Genomic DNA, 14,412 nt, shown 5'->3' with positions numbered 1-14,412 from the left:
CAACACTGATTGACAATCAATTTCACATGCTGTTGTGCAAATGGAATAGACAACAGATGGAAATTATTGGCAATTTGCCAGACACACTCAATAAAGAAGTGGCTCTGAATGTTGGTGGTGCTTTCACACTCGTGGTAGCATGAGACGGACTCTACAACCCACACAAGTGGCTCAGGTAGTGCAGCTCATCCAGGATGGCACATCAATGCGAGCTGTGACAAGAAGGTTTGCTGTGTCTGTCAGCGTAGTGTCCAGAGCCTGGAGGCGCTACCAGGAGACAGGCAAGTACACCAGGAGACGTGGAGGAGGCTGTAGGTGGGAAACAACCCAGCAGCAGGACCGCTACCTCCGCCTTTGTGCAAGGAGGAACAGGAGGAGCACTGCCAGAGCCCTGCAAAATGACCTCCAGCAGGCCACAAATGTGCATGTGTCTGCACAAACAGTTAGAAACCGACTCCATGAGGATGGTATGAGGGCCCGACGTCCACAGATGGGGGTTGTGCTCACAGCCCAACACCGTGCAGGACGCTTGGCATTTGCCAGAAAACACCAGGATTGGCAAATTCGCCACTGGCGCCCTGTGCTCTTCACAGATGAAAGCAGATTCACACTGAGCACATGTGACAGACGTGACAGAGTCTGGAGATGCTGTGGAGAGCGATCTGCTGCCTGCAACATCCTTCAGCATGACCAGTTTGGCAGTGGGTCAGTAATGGTGTGGGGTGGCATTTCTTTGGAGGGCCGCACAGACCTCCATGTGCTTGCCAGAGGTAGCCTGACTGCCATTAGGTACCGAGATGAGAACCTCAGACCCCTTGTGAGACCATATGCTGGTGCGGTTGGCCCTGGGTTCCTCCTAATGCAGGACAATGCTAGACCTCATGTGGCTGGAGTGTGTCAGCAGTTCCTGCAAGATGCCCGTTCCCCAGACCTGAATCTGATTGAGCACATGTCGCGATCATGTCTCACTCCATCCACCAATGCCACGTTGCACCACAGGCTGTCCAGGAGTTGGCGAATGCTTTAGTCCAGGTCAGGGAGAAGATCCCTCAGGAGACCATCCGCCACCTCATCAGGAGCATGCCCAGGCATTGTAGGGAGATCATCCAGGCACGTGGAGGCCACACACAATACTGAGCCTCATTTTGACTTTAAAAGGACATTGCTGGATGGACAAGTTGGATCAGGCTGTAGTGTGTTTTTCCACTTTAATTTTGTGTGTGACTCCAAATCCAGGCCTTCATTGGTTAATAAATTTGATTTCCATTGATGATTTTTGTGTGATTTTGTTGTCAGCACATTCAACTTATAACTACTTTTAACAAACTATTTTTATAAATACTTTAGTATTTAATGAGAATATTTCATTCATTCAGATCTAGGATGTGTTGTGAGTGTTCCCTTTATTTTTTTGAGCAGTGTATGTATGTATGTGTATGTATGTATTCCACCATATACTGCACATTGTTTTTCCATGGAAGTATGGATTTTGATGGCACAGCAGAGTGGCCTTGTGGGAGTTTTCTCTGTAAGCAGCTGTGTGTAGGCAGAGAAGACCACAGGAGTGAGGGTCAGAGTGAGCAGCAGAGAGGCACTCAGCCTTGTATGGATGTGTGATGACAGATACACAAACCCAAGGACACCTCTGCTTTAGAGACGGTTGGCAAAGCAAACTCTATTTTAAAGTTTTATATTAAACAAAGAACATATATAAACATGACTAAGCTGAGGATTTCTGTCAAAAATATATTTCAATTATGTGTGTACAAACTTTACAACAACAAAAAATACTAAATTCCTTCAAACAATCTTTAAATAACATGACCGGTTTACTCACAAAAGGGAAGACAATATTACGAGTTACAAATAAATAATCTAGTAAAAACTGTTCTGTATTCATTTACCACTTCACAATAAAGTTTATATATATTCTATTGCAAATATAATGTGGAAATATATTCTGTTCTGCACAGCAAATGGTGACATGTTACACTCCTTTCACATTTCCAAAGTAGAACCTATTTTTCAAGCATGTTGTTTGTTCTAACATCTATCCTGAAGGGCAGTAATTTATTCAGGAAATCACATTCACAGCCTTTTTAATGGTAGGCCAATTACATTTTTGTCTTTTAAATAACTAAAAAGTTCCTATTTCAAACAGCGTTAATATAGTACTGCAACCTACGGAAAGAGAACCGACTTGCTGACACGAATGCAAAGGCAGCACATATGAGGCATGTGCACTACTAACAACTGGCCTCAATGAGGCTTAAGGAGTTTAAGAAGGGTCTCTAGCTTCATGGCTGTGTGCACGTCTCCCTGTACTCTCAGTCTACCACAGCTGTATGCAGCAAATGGCTGGAGGCTTCCCTGGAACATGGCCATCAAGTCCTGCTCGCTCATACTCAGAGAGACGTCTGATTGCCTTGCTTCACCCACACCACATGCTCCACTGTCTGGATATATTGGAGAAAAATGGACAGAAAAAGATGCATTAATATTAATAATACATAGTATAGTCTAATTTCTCAAGCAAAAGAGAAAATACTTTAAAAAATGCTGCATAACATGAAAAATAGATTTTCATATATTTCTTGTTATTGTACCTACTTTGAGTCAGGTCCACGTAGTAGCTGCTGATTTCACCACTACTAGTGCTGATGTAAAACTGGAAGCAGGCTCCCACCTGCTTAACCAAACTTTCAGACAGCACCAGACTCACTGCTGCCAGCAGCTCCTCCGCTCTGTTGCTGGCTGTAGCTACTGGGGCCTCCATGCTCAGCTCATCGGTGAAGTTCACTGTGTCTGCACAGGAAATGCAAATACGCTCTTGGCACAGCACTGATATAAGAACACTAAATGTATGAATGACCTGGCTGGGCAGTAAAAAAGTGAATTGAGTAAATGTACCATTAACAGGCTGGGATGTTTGTGTGCTTTGACCCAGAAAACACATGGCAAGCTGCTGTATTGGTCCTGTGAGACCTTCCAGGCCAGGGACAGATTGAGGCATGATAAGGGGCCCAGCCTGAGGGTTCTCTGGAGCCTGGAGCACACTTTCCAGGGTCAGCTCCACTCTGTCCACCTCCAGTCCCCACAGCTTTGTCAACTCATTTATGTCCATCTGCAAAACATCAAAGCATGAGAAAATATGTAAGAATTTTGTTATGCTTTAATGAATCCTGATTGCTGAGCACGGGAAATCAGTCACTCAATTACTCAGACCTTAATCAGATCTTAAAGTTAAAGAGAAATTTGGCCACCTGTGTCTGCATAATTTGGTCATTAAGATGTAAACAATGCCATTCAGAGGGTTTAGATGTGATATGGTTCGTTGAACAGAAACTTCTGGATTTCAGTGGCAGTTATAGGAACCAGAGGTTATGATGCTAACAAAGCATATACAGCTGTTTTACTTACTATGCAAAATGACCAGTGAACCTTCACGTCTTCTGAGTTTTCAATTTAGTGTTTGTGGCATGCGCCTGCCCGTACTGTATTCTCTATATGCTGTAAAACATACAGGCACTGAATAGGCATTCGCATAACAAGTATGATTTAGTATCTTACCCCAAGATGTTCACCTAGCTTAACTCTTTCTGTTTGTATCTCTCTCACAGTCCTTTTGCCCAGGCTCTGGGTCATGGCGTTCAGCGCAGTGAGGCGTGTGGAGGCATTCAGATCCTGCACCGCCACCACGGACATCACTGGATTCCAGATCCGGAACTGGATGTCTGCTCCTACCGACACCAGTCCACCATCTTTAGTGGTCACCTGACAAAGCACAGAAGGAAGTGTTAACTTCTCCTAGAATGCTGAATGGTGTAAAGAAGAATGTCAGACTAATATTGGCATTGACAGAAATGTTCTTTCAAATCTGAGCCTAGTGTGGCAAGTTGGTCCAGGTAAGGACTTGGGCAGGAAAAGCTGGTCCAAGTCTTGTATAAATGGGTAACTGACTTGTGTTTGCAAAAGTGGTTGTTAGTACCCTGCATGGTGGTATGTTGAAGGCCCTGGTTCTCAGGTCCACTCTCTGCCACTGGTCAATCAACGGAAGCACTAGCACCACTCCTGGACCCTTAGGAGGTCTGATGCGACCCAGCCGGAACACAACGATTCTCTGATAGTTGGGCACTGTCTAAAGGCACAGTGTACATTGACTGCTATACCTGAAATGACAACAGCATTGCAGATATGCACCATATCCGTCTGTCTGAGCTGTAGAAAGGACTTACTTTTAAAACGAACCACGCTGAGATAGGAAATGTGATGAGAGTGCAAAGAAAAACCAGGAATGTGACAATCAAGTTGCATATCCATGATAGCAATCCTTGAGTTTTGTCAGTAAAGTCGTTGTCTTTTATTTCAGGCACGTAGTCAAAGGAGTGACCGCTGCTGAACTGAGACTGTCCGAAGGTAAACGGGGTCGCGTACAGGCCCGGAGTACTGCCAGGGTCTCTCTGCGGAATTGATTCATAGCCGAAACCTGTAGACTTACTGAACATTTTCACTAACAGAAAATCGCCTCCTCTCAGTTTTAACAATAAAAACAGCAACGCTTCTCAATCTTCAAGGCTGCAGCTAACATTTCTTCCGGGTATTTCACAAGTTCAGCCCAACAGCGCCCTCTAGGGCAGAGGAAGAGAGATGCGGGCACTGAATGTACTGAAATAAAGGCTCATACCGCCACCTTGTGTACAAAGGTCGCAAGACAGAAGAAAGCGCTTATTCTCACCCGTATTTGAAAAGCCCGCACATCATTTCAAATGGAAAAAAAAAACAGCGCGATTCAACTTCGGCAGGAACAGGCGAGAACATGAATTAATCTCTTACTGTTAATCTGAGATTTAGCTAATATTACTCGTTTTATTCAACACTAGTTCGTGTTATTTTGTCGTGACTTTGTAACGACAGAGTGAGTTAGTTAAACTCTGAATTTCTCCAGGCAGGCCGAATTTAGCTAGCGTTAACGCTACACTAGCTAACGTAGCGGTACTAATTAGCTAGATAGCTAACTAAGCTAACAGTCAGATTAGTTCTGTAGCTAGTTATTGAGGCAGATTAAAATGGACGGCAATGTTGTTAGTTTTGTTGGTATCATAACAAGCAAACACATAATTAATTAGATTCGATAGATCCATAAAACATAACGTTAGCGTTAACTAACCCAGAGTGAACATGTTTCGGTTAACGGTCATTTTTAGGATCGACTTTTAATATTTTGCTAAGTAACGTTAACGTTAGACTGTACTATCACTATTATATGTTCATAAGCTGTACAGGGTGTGATTGGAGTAAGGACTTTGTGAATGTACACTATTCACTCACCAATCCAAATCACCGAATTCAGGTGTTCCAATCATTTCCATGGCCCCAGGTGTATGAAACCAAGCACCTAGGCCTGCAGACTGCTTCTACAAACATTTGTGAAAGAACGGGTCGCTTTCAGGAGCTCAGTGAATTTCAGCATGGTACTGTGATAGGACGCCACCTGTGCAACAAGTCCAGTCATGAAATTTCCTCACTATTAAATATTCCACAGTCAACTGTCAGTGGTATTATAACAAAGTGGAAGCGATTGGGAACAACAGCAACTCGGCCATGAAGTGGTAGAGCACGTATAATGACAGAGCGGGGTCATCGGATACTGAGGCGCATAGTGCACAGAGGTCGCCAACTTTCTGCAGAGTCAATTGCTACAAACCTCCAAACTTAATGTGGCCTTCAAATTAGCTCAAGAACAATGCATAGAGCTTCATGGAATGAGTTTCCATGGCCGAGCAGCTGCATCCAAGCCTTACATTACCAAGCGCGATGCAAAGCATCCAATGCAGTGGTGTAAAGCGCCACCACTGGACTCTAGACGAGCCTCGGTTTGCCGGTTGCCAGGAGAACGGTACTTGTCTGACTGCATTGTGCCAGGTGTAAAGTTTGGAGGAGGGGGGATTACGGTGTGGGGATGTTCTTCAGGAGTTGGGCTTGGCCCCTTAGTTCCAGTTTCATGCTCCCAACTTTGTGGGAACAGTTTGGGGACGGCCTCTTCCTGTTCCTATATGACTGCGCACCAATGCACAAAGCAAGGCCCATAAAGACATGGAAGAGCAAGTTTGGTGTGGAAGAACCTGACTCCTGCACAGAGTCCTGATCTCAACCTGACAAGACATCTTTGGGATGAATTAGAGCAGAGACTGCGAGCCAGGTCTTCTCATCCAACATTAGTGTCTTACCTCACAAATGCGCTTCTGGAAGAATGGTCAAAAATTTCCATAAACACACCCCTAAACCTTGTGGAAAGCATTCCTGGAAGAGTTGAAGCTGTTACAGCAGCAAAGTGTGGGCTGTCATCACATTAAACCCTATAGATTAAGAATGGGATGTCACTCAAGTTCGTATACGTGTGAAGGCAGATGAGTGAATACTTTTGGCAATATAGTGTATGTGCAACTAGTCCATTTGCCACTGTTATAATGAACCTGTTTCTCATTAATTGTTTAAAATGTCTCAAAAAAGCTGATAGAAAGTTGCTTTACAATTTTTAGTTAACACAACATTTCTATAGTTTCTTATTCAAAACAGAGTGCTTTTCATGAATATTAATCTAGCTACAGAGCTCGTTTGAAACATGCATTCTCCAAAAACAGATTGCACTTGTAGGAAATTTAAAATAGCCTTGTATATTGTAGCTGTGATGGTTCTGCAGTGTACTTTGTACGTTGAAAAAGAATACATTATACTTTAATTTATGTAAACTATTTTGATGGATATATAATCTTGTAAAACAAAATGTTTGTAAAATAAAATGTATGATGTGAAATAATTTCACTCTTATTGTGCTTTCAATGTTAGTTTTTCTTTGCACACTCACAGCTGCAGGCTCTGTAGTGTGAATTACATGGAGTTCATGTGATTACATGAAGTACCACACAGGCAACGAAGTTACAGATCTATACAGACTGTATTTAGATGCTAGATTGTAATAATCTGTACTCAATGTTGCAAGATACAAGAATGATTTCTAGGTTTCTCAGAAAAAAATCATAATTTTATTTCAATTTTTACAGAGGAGAGGCATGTCTGTGAGCATAGTAAAAATACTGTGTTTTTAAATAAAAAGTCCTACTTTTGAAAAGCTTTTATCAAAATAATCTTGCATTGTAAAAAGCTTAAAAGGCATTTATGCATTTAAATACATTAACGCATAAAGATGACTGAAAGCGCTCTACCTAAATGACATAATTCGTAAAATAAACATCATATACTTGTGAGCAGTATTAAAATACAAAGTCTAGCACAAATATTTTAAAATATGTGTGAAGGAAGAACAGTATAACATTTCTCTCCATGAGGAATTGATTGAAGTGATAAGCATTGCAACCTCTCACTAATACAGCAGTCAAGGAAGAAAGCACCTAAAAGTTAAATGATTTTATGCTCCAGTGTTTAGTGCACTCTCAGCAGCATCACAGTTTTCACAGTTTTTCAGTTCTTGAACATGTCACAGAGTAGCTTCTCCATGGGAGTGTTTCCGATGGTTCTATGGAAAAAGAGCAGCTCAATCCTCTCTGAGCTCACAAAGTGTAGGGAGGGAAGAAGTAACAATAGCCTTCCAAACCTGTGAAACACAGAGAATTTGATTAGGTCTTTTCCTCCTGTGTGTTTGTGTTTGTTTGTGCCTGTGCATGCATGTGTGTGTGCGTGTGCATGCATAGACATGTATTTTATCTGTAGAAGTATTTTTAAGGATGAGTTTGTCCATTCCAGTGACAATTGACAATGATTTAAAAAAGTTACATGTTTTACATTTTTAAAACTGAAAGGACAAATAAATGTATTTTTGTTTAGGGTAAGTCAGGGTTTAGGTTTAGACTTTTCATATCAATATACTATCACTGTCAGAACAAACAGGTGTTCTGTTAAATGGAACAATAGAAATGGTCAAAATGTCTAATTATTCAAATAAAATATTGTATTGAGCTACATTAATGATCAAGAATTATATATAGAATCTAGGGTACAATATGTATTATATAGCCCAAGTTAGAAGGTATAAGTAAGTAGAAAAGCAAATAAGTGTTTGTGCATGTGCTTGTGCTCACCTTGCTGCCTGACTGGTGTACAGTGTATGTATATGCTGAGCAAGCATTACTTGAGACTGGTCCTGCAGATTCTCAACTTGTTCTGGGTCTTTGAGGCCACGTGTCTCTGTTTTAGAGAGAAAAATCCATTTCACTCATCAAACTGCACTATTAATACACACATGTGCGCTCAAAACATGCTTACTTATTCCTACTTGTAGCATAGGAATGATCACTGACCTGGCTTGAAAAGAACAATGGCCTTCAAGCAGGCAAACTCAGTGGGGTCCACCTGCAGGGCTTTGAAGCGGCTGAAGACCTCCTGCAGAAGGCGCAGATCAGAGGCAGAGGGGCTGCTCTTGCACTGGGAAGGAGGAGACAAGTCAGGCAAGGAGAGCAGGGGGCAGCTGTCAAGTGGCAGTGACCACTGGATGGCACAGAGGAGGAACAGCTCACTCCACGCCTCCTCTAGTAGAATCACCTGCAAACACAGAGAAAGATAAGAGGTAACAGTTATTCATTTAACTTAGTTAAGAACACATTGACATTTCACCAGGTCACGAAATTTTGAGTTTCAGATAGATATATTACATTCTACAGTTGTACACGGTATGTATAATGGTTGACTATTGCTGCAGTCAACGAATACCAGGTTAGTATTGCCATCTCAGCCATTCATCACTGTCACAAGAAAATATTGTCCAGAATGGTAATAAATAATACTCCAATATTATTCCAGTCATCCTGAAATACTCCCATAATGTAACTGAGTGCCGGTAGTTCCAAAAAGTTTACAAAAATGAACAAACAATTTTGTCTTATTTCAGTGATGATTTATTTTCCCACACGCCATTCTATTAGAACAGACAGTGAATGGCTTCTACCTGGTCCCTGAAGGGCAGATGGGAGAACACTGGCAGGTTCTTTGCCCATTTAACAGACATGAAGAGGAGACGAGCTGAGGTCTCATATACACTCTCAGGGCCAGAATATGAGTAGAGGGACGTGTTGCACTCTGGAGAGCTTCTCTCAGGCTCATTACTGGTAACATCAATATTTTCATCCACTGCAAAATAAGAGAGAAGCCAATGTTAGTACTGCAAATTGAAAATAAAGTCTAGGCATTGGAATTATGGGATAATTCACAGAGATTCTGTGTATCTTAAGTGAGCTGTGACTTCAAACACTACTTCCAAGATTAAAAAGAAGAGCTTCATAGAACAAAAGCTTAACAAAATATTCATATCTGAAACATAAATGCACTGTTTTTAAGCTTGTTTATGAGTGGCTGGATTAGTCTAGTCAATCTCTATTTCTGTATGTGTTCTTACCATCCTCAGGCTCTAGCTTAGCGCAGGTTTCTGCAGTCATCAGGCTGGCCATGAAGCGGTGACTGTTCTTGGGGCTGATGCTGCGCTGGTTGGGGCCAGTGGAGCTTATGTTGGAGCTAATGGAGGAGGCAAGCAGGGGCCTGCTGATCACAGAGCATGTAGACGATGAGGACGTGGGTTCCCGGGTGGTGGCCAGGTGCTCTTTTTCTGTGTCCACATCCAGAGAGTCCAGCCTGACTTGAGCAGTGCTTCGGGGCTGACGTTCATTCTGCACAGCTGAGGAAAGATGGATGTGGCTAGTTAGAGAGAGGGATTGGCTGAAAGGGAGAGAAAGGCAAAAACAGGGCAAATGGGACAGACAAAAAGGGGACAATTAGATTTACCATCTTTGTTCATGCCAGCTTGAAGGCATTTCTTGAGACGACAAGCCTGGCACTGGTTACGATGAGCTTTATCAACTGGACACATGCCTGTTCCAGCTTGGCACCTGCAACAGTTCATGCTTGTTGTTAGGATACAATTTACTGCAGTGCAGAAGGCACTCATTTACAACACTACTTTTGTAGGTTCTTTTTTTTTTTTTTTTTTACAGTTTGTAATCTAGTTTGAATGAATGGATATATACAGTAATATATATGTGAGCTTAAAAACAATTTAACCCTATCTTTTTTACCTAAACCTGATCAGGAAGGTGCCCATTGTATGTTTTGTCATTGTCCTCACCTGTAAATTAGTCTGCGTCTCACACTGCGCTTGAAGAAACCACTGCAGCCATTGCAGGCATAGATACCATAGTGTTTCCCACTGCTTGTGTCTGCACACACCTTACACAGCATACCTGTGCTTAGGGTCTTTCCAGGAGCTGGACTTTTACCTAGACACAGGAAACAACTCTGTAACCTGATGTGGAGTGCAAGGAAACATATGCAAACCCAATTCCCTTCCCATCATAGAGTTCTCATTTGAATGGGCCTGCACCATTTTTGCAGAATAAGAAGAATAAGTTTTTGTAAATTTTCATTTTCTGTCAAGTGCAAGTAGTTGAATAGAGGAACAGCATTAAAAATGCAGTATTTTTGGTACACATGCCTGATGAATGCATGGTGTAAAGCAAAGCTGGACAAGTAGAAACCTGTTGCTACCTAGTACTGGGATAAACTAAGCAGCTTCAGAACTCACCGTCATGGCTCTCCTCTGTGGAGTTGCTCCTGGGGGAGTCTGTGGGTGATGTGGATGGCACCATGGAAATTTTCAAAATGGGATCCTCCATTAAGTTCAACCTGTTATAGAGGTGAATGGTTGTGGCACGTCAAAATTGCTTCCTCAAATTTTTCCTCTGTGAAATTTGGCCCAAGTGGAGTCCTGAAGGTCCCCTTCCAAGTGGATTCACCTTTTCCCCAAACAAAGTTTGGCTTTCAGTTCCTTCAGTTAAGCTGAGGTTTTTCTGTAGTGTCTTCCAAAAACTCCCACGTCTTTACTCCTGATGAAGGTCTACTGTCTTTGCACTTTGTTTTCTTCTCTAGAACCTGTTGACTGTTACTGCAGTAAAGTCCAGTGAAGCCTGTCACCTCCTCATCTTGCATCTGGTGATGCTGAAATGTGTTTGAGTCCCTGTCCAGTCTGAGCTCCCTAAAGGAAGACAAGGGGATTAGTAGCAAGCGCTGTGTAAGCAAATGCCTATTTGTCATCCTCTTAATCTTTACTGTCCATCTAGGGGTGGATCAATCAGTCACACTATTCAGCATTAGCCCCTTCCACAAATGGTGAATAAAAGAATAAAGAAGAGGCTTTGGCTTTAGTTTGGACACACTGTCTCTGTTTTTCTGTCCTGTTGTCTTTGTCCAGGAGTGGTCCTGCAAGTGAGCTTGCAGTAGCATGCTTCAGAAACATGGCAGGTGTACATCATCTTGTTAATGTTTTTTTGCCCTTAACTAATTCAAGTGCTATAGCTGTTGCTGCAGAAAATGAAGCAACAAAAATGTAATTGCCGATAAGAATGTGTCTGCCCATGAAGGAAAAGGGATTATACTTGTGTTCTGGAGAGAGGTCTGTTATTGTTCCGTTAGTTTCATAGTGTTTCATCATTTTTAATCCTCAATATTGTCCACCACTAAAATGAGTCATATTGTTTGGATCCATTCCAAAAAGCAGATAATAAAGACGCTAATCCAACTTTCTCTGCCAAAAGTGATGCTAAATGTGGCCTATTGTGATTTTTCTCTGCATTTATTATTTGGTTTGACATGTTGACAGATTTGGATTTGTCCTGTAGCATTGATTTTTCAACTGTTCAACTTTAAAAGGAATTACCCAGCAAGGAGACCCTGAAAAAACACCACCCTTCTCAAGTCAGCTAAGCAGCTTGGCTTACCACAAAACGTGCTGTCCCAAGTTAACAAAGACTGCAGGAGGGGGGTGGTGGGGGTCAATTAGCCGCCTGCAAGGCTGAAAAGGCAGTCAGGGGCCCAACCGCAAGTCCAGCCTAGTGCCTAGTGCCATATGGTGACTGCTTTCTGGATCCTGGTCTGCCTAATTAGTGACCCCTGCATGATTTACTGGTAATTAGAGGACTGAAGTCAGCTATTTGCTTTTTTCTTTGATTTGCCTTGTTAAGGACTTAATAGGGCTGGGTCACATACAAAAGCTAGACAGCCACACATGGCTCTGTACTTTTATGGGGTCTTCCCAAGTTGTGATGGCTGTGGGGTTTTAGCTGGTGCCATGAGCCCAACAGGTAGGAAAACTTCCAGTAAATTAAATAACAACACTGCAAGTAATTTACATCCAACCAAGAAAATGAGATGTTTTTAGCATGTTAGGTACCAGTCAATAAAGCCATATTTCTTTCTCTAGAACTGCCACAGGCAATTTTTTCCAGTTTCCAGTTCAAAGTACAAATAGCTTAGAGGCAGAACATAGGACAGAAGATGATCTCTGTAAGCAAAAATCCCACTTAATGCTCAATTCATCTTAGGCTGGTGTCTCTGTTTCTGTGACAGACCCCTCTCTGTTGACCTAAACTGCTGTGTAAAAAGATTAGAGATCCTGATTAGGGCAGGGGGCTTGTCTAGCAGAGCAGACGGAGGTATCTGAACTCTGAACTGAACAAAATTGCCTGCTTGGTTCTAATACATGCTGAAACATTCCCAAGACCCCTCGCAGAAGTCAGGTACCTCTCTTCGTTTAAATCTTTTTAGTCAAAAGGGCCATTAAATACAAGTAATTTATTTTCACCATCATGAAAAATACAACAAACTTATATTTAACAGAAAATTGCACAAAATTCTCAACAACTACATGTAATACAAAATTTTTAAATTTTGCATTTAATCTTCAATTTTGCAATCAGATCTGGACTCACTGGGCCTGTCTAACCAGTCTTTAGAACTTTCTTCTTGAAACCCCCTTACACAGTTTGTATGAAGATTCTGACATTCATCACTGTTTATCTTATTTAAGATTTAAAATTTCTTAGGTAAAACAGAATCTACACACGCTCAAAAGCACAGGTCAAAGGTCAAACAATGCTATGGTTTAAGAACATGTCATGAAACGGACAAGTTAATACACACTTTATCTAGGAACCTTTCTCAAGAACAAAAAAAAAAAACTTTTGGCCCAATGAGTCCAGAGCACCAGACTCCAGTTCATTGTTCTGAAACCACCAGCAGCTTCTTTGTTTAATCTGTAAATGTTCTTCTTTTTTTGTCTGTTTCCTTTTCTCAGTAATGGCTTTTTGCACATCCTTTCATACCCACCAAAATGGTTCAGATAGATCAGATCAAATTAAAAAAATACTTCATGTGGTAACAAGTAAATTAACTAGTTTTATTCAAATAAATAATTTGAATGAATGAGTCTTCCAATAAGGGCGGCAAGGTGGTGTGGTGTGTAGCGCTGTTGCCTCACAACAAGGAGGGCCTGGGTTCGAGTCCCCAGCTGGGCGACCACAGTACTCTCTGTGCGGAGTTTGCATGTTCTCCCCGTGTCTGCGTGGGTTTTCCTCCTTAGAAGTTGTGTGTGTCAAATGTCATTTTTTGAATTCAATAAAACTAGTTAAATTGCTTGTTACTACATCAAGTAATTTTTAGGTTGATCTGACGGAACATTTTTACAGTCATAGTGTTGAGTTCTTTTCTCACAGTGGTAAGATGGACAAAACCACTTGTGAATTTTTGTATTTTTTTATTTTGTGATCTGAAGCAAAACTAGAACTTGACTTTCTCCTGTTTCTCAAATATAACTTTATCTGATGGTGACCATTTTGTTGGTCTGCCAGGTCTTGCATTGTTGTTAAGTGTCCCATTTTCTCTATATTTTTAAATATACATGCAGTGTAAATAACACCAGTTTTGGCACTTTTCCACTTGTTTTCCTTTGACTTTCCCCTTCCCTGTGTGGGTGGACTATCTTATACCTACAATATATCATGAAAATCTAATAATTGTACATAATGATTGTATTAAATAGAAATTAAATAAATGAAGGATGGTCTGATATTTGCACAGGACTGTATATATTCTTGTAGTGGAGAAACTGTTAAGGTAGTTCTTTAGTGATCTCTAATTGTAGCAGATAGCAACCAGTAACTGTAGAGAAAAGTTCATAGTGAAGAGAAATACTGTCTTGCTGTTAACCTTTTAATGTGTCTTATCATAACTGTCATAAAAGCTTATACCTTGGGAAACAGTAACTGTTGAAGGAAATTATGTTCATTATATCTGTGAAGATAGCAATTTTGGCCCATTCATTATTCAAGGCTCATATAGTGTTTAGAGCAACTGATGTTTAAAAAAAAAAAACAAGGTTATGAGATTTTCCTGTGACTACAGCAACAGTATTCAGTTATAGCTATTCCAATGAAGAATTACACTGTCATCATCTTAGTTAGAAAATGGAAGAGCATTAGAAACTTTTGGAAGGAGTATTTCCTGTAGCTCTTTGTGTCATACTGGTATCTTTTAGGGGCCATTAATCAAAGGCTGTTTACTTTGGCTTGCGATTTT

General features: G+C 41.3%; 2 protein-coding genes across 2 annotated transcripts; both read right to left on the bottom strand.

The window, feature by feature from the left end:
• Positions 1 to 1,655: 1,655 nt before the first annotated feature.
• On the bottom strand, positions 1,656 to 4,624 carry stoml1 (stomatin (EPB72)-like 1). Its single transcript, XM_017722850.2, has 6 exons — positions 4,236 to 4,624; positions 3,989 to 4,138; positions 3,571 to 3,774; positions 2,911 to 3,124; positions 2,611 to 2,805; positions 1,656 to 2,456 (listed from the first exon to the last, which is right to left on the bottom strand). The coding sequence occupies exons 1-6, from the start codon at positions 4,503 to 4,505 to the stop codon at positions 2,260 to 2,262; spliced, it is 1,230 nt and encodes a 409-aa protein (XP_017578339.1). The 5' UTR covers positions 4,506 to 4,624; the 3' UTR covers positions 1,656 to 2,259.
• A 2,447-nt stretch (positions 4,625 to 7,071) lies between these two features.
• On the bottom strand, positions 7,072 to 11,029 carry nr2e3 (nuclear receptor subfamily 2, group E, member 3). The gene is made up of 8 exons (XM_017722849.2): positions 10,586 to 11,029; positions 10,130 to 10,280; positions 9,790 to 9,893; positions 9,407 to 9,682; positions 8,960 to 9,141; positions 8,316 to 8,556; positions 8,097 to 8,202; positions 7,072 to 7,612 (listed from the first exon to the last, which is right to left on the bottom strand). The coding sequence occupies exons 1-8, from the start codon at positions 10,674 to 10,676 to the stop codon at positions 7,480 to 7,482; spliced, it is 1,284 nt and encodes a 427-aa protein (XP_017578338.1). The 5' UTR covers positions 10,677 to 11,029; the 3' UTR covers positions 7,072 to 7,479.
• Positions 11,030 to 14,412: the final 3,383 nt, after the last annotated feature.

Source organism: Pygocentrus nattereri, chromosome 11, assembly GCF_015220715.1.
Source record: "Pygocentrus nattereri isolate fPygNat1 chromosome 11, fPygNat1.pri, whole genome shotgun sequence".
Lineage (NCBI taxonomy): Eukaryota > Metazoa > Chordata > Actinopteri > Characiformes > Serrasalmidae > Pygocentrus > Pygocentrus nattereri.
Note: the sequence above shows the minus strand (reverse complement) of the source record. Positions and strands in the feature narration are given on the sequence as shown.

Excerpts from the sequence above, each read along its gene's own strand:
- nr2e3 (XM_017722849.2), bottom strand. The coding sequence starts at position 10,676 with ATGGAGGATCCCATTTTGAAAATTTCCATGGTGCCATCCACATCACCC. Across the intron at positions 8,203-8,315 it reads CATTGTTCTTTTCAAGCCAG|AGACACGTGGCCTCAAAGAC; the intron begins GTCAGTGATCAT and ends TCTCTAAAACAG. Across the intron at positions 7,613-8,096 it reads TACACCAGTCAGGCAGCAAG|GTTTGGAAGGCTATTGTTAC; the intron begins GTGAGCACAAGC and ends TGTGTTTCACAG.
- stoml1 (XM_017722850.2), bottom strand. The coding sequence starts at position 4,505 with ATGTTCAGTAAGTCTACAGGTTTCGGCTATGAATCAATTCCGCAGAGA. Across the intron at positions 4,139-4,235 it reads CAGCGTGGTTCGTTTTAAAA|ACAGTGCCCAACTATCAGAG; the intron begins GTAAGTCCTTTC and ends CTGTGCCTTTAG. Across the intron at positions 2,806-2,910 it reads AACATCCCAGCCTGTTAATG|ACACAGTGAACTTCACCGAT; the intron begins GTACATTTACTC and ends TTTCCTGTGCAG.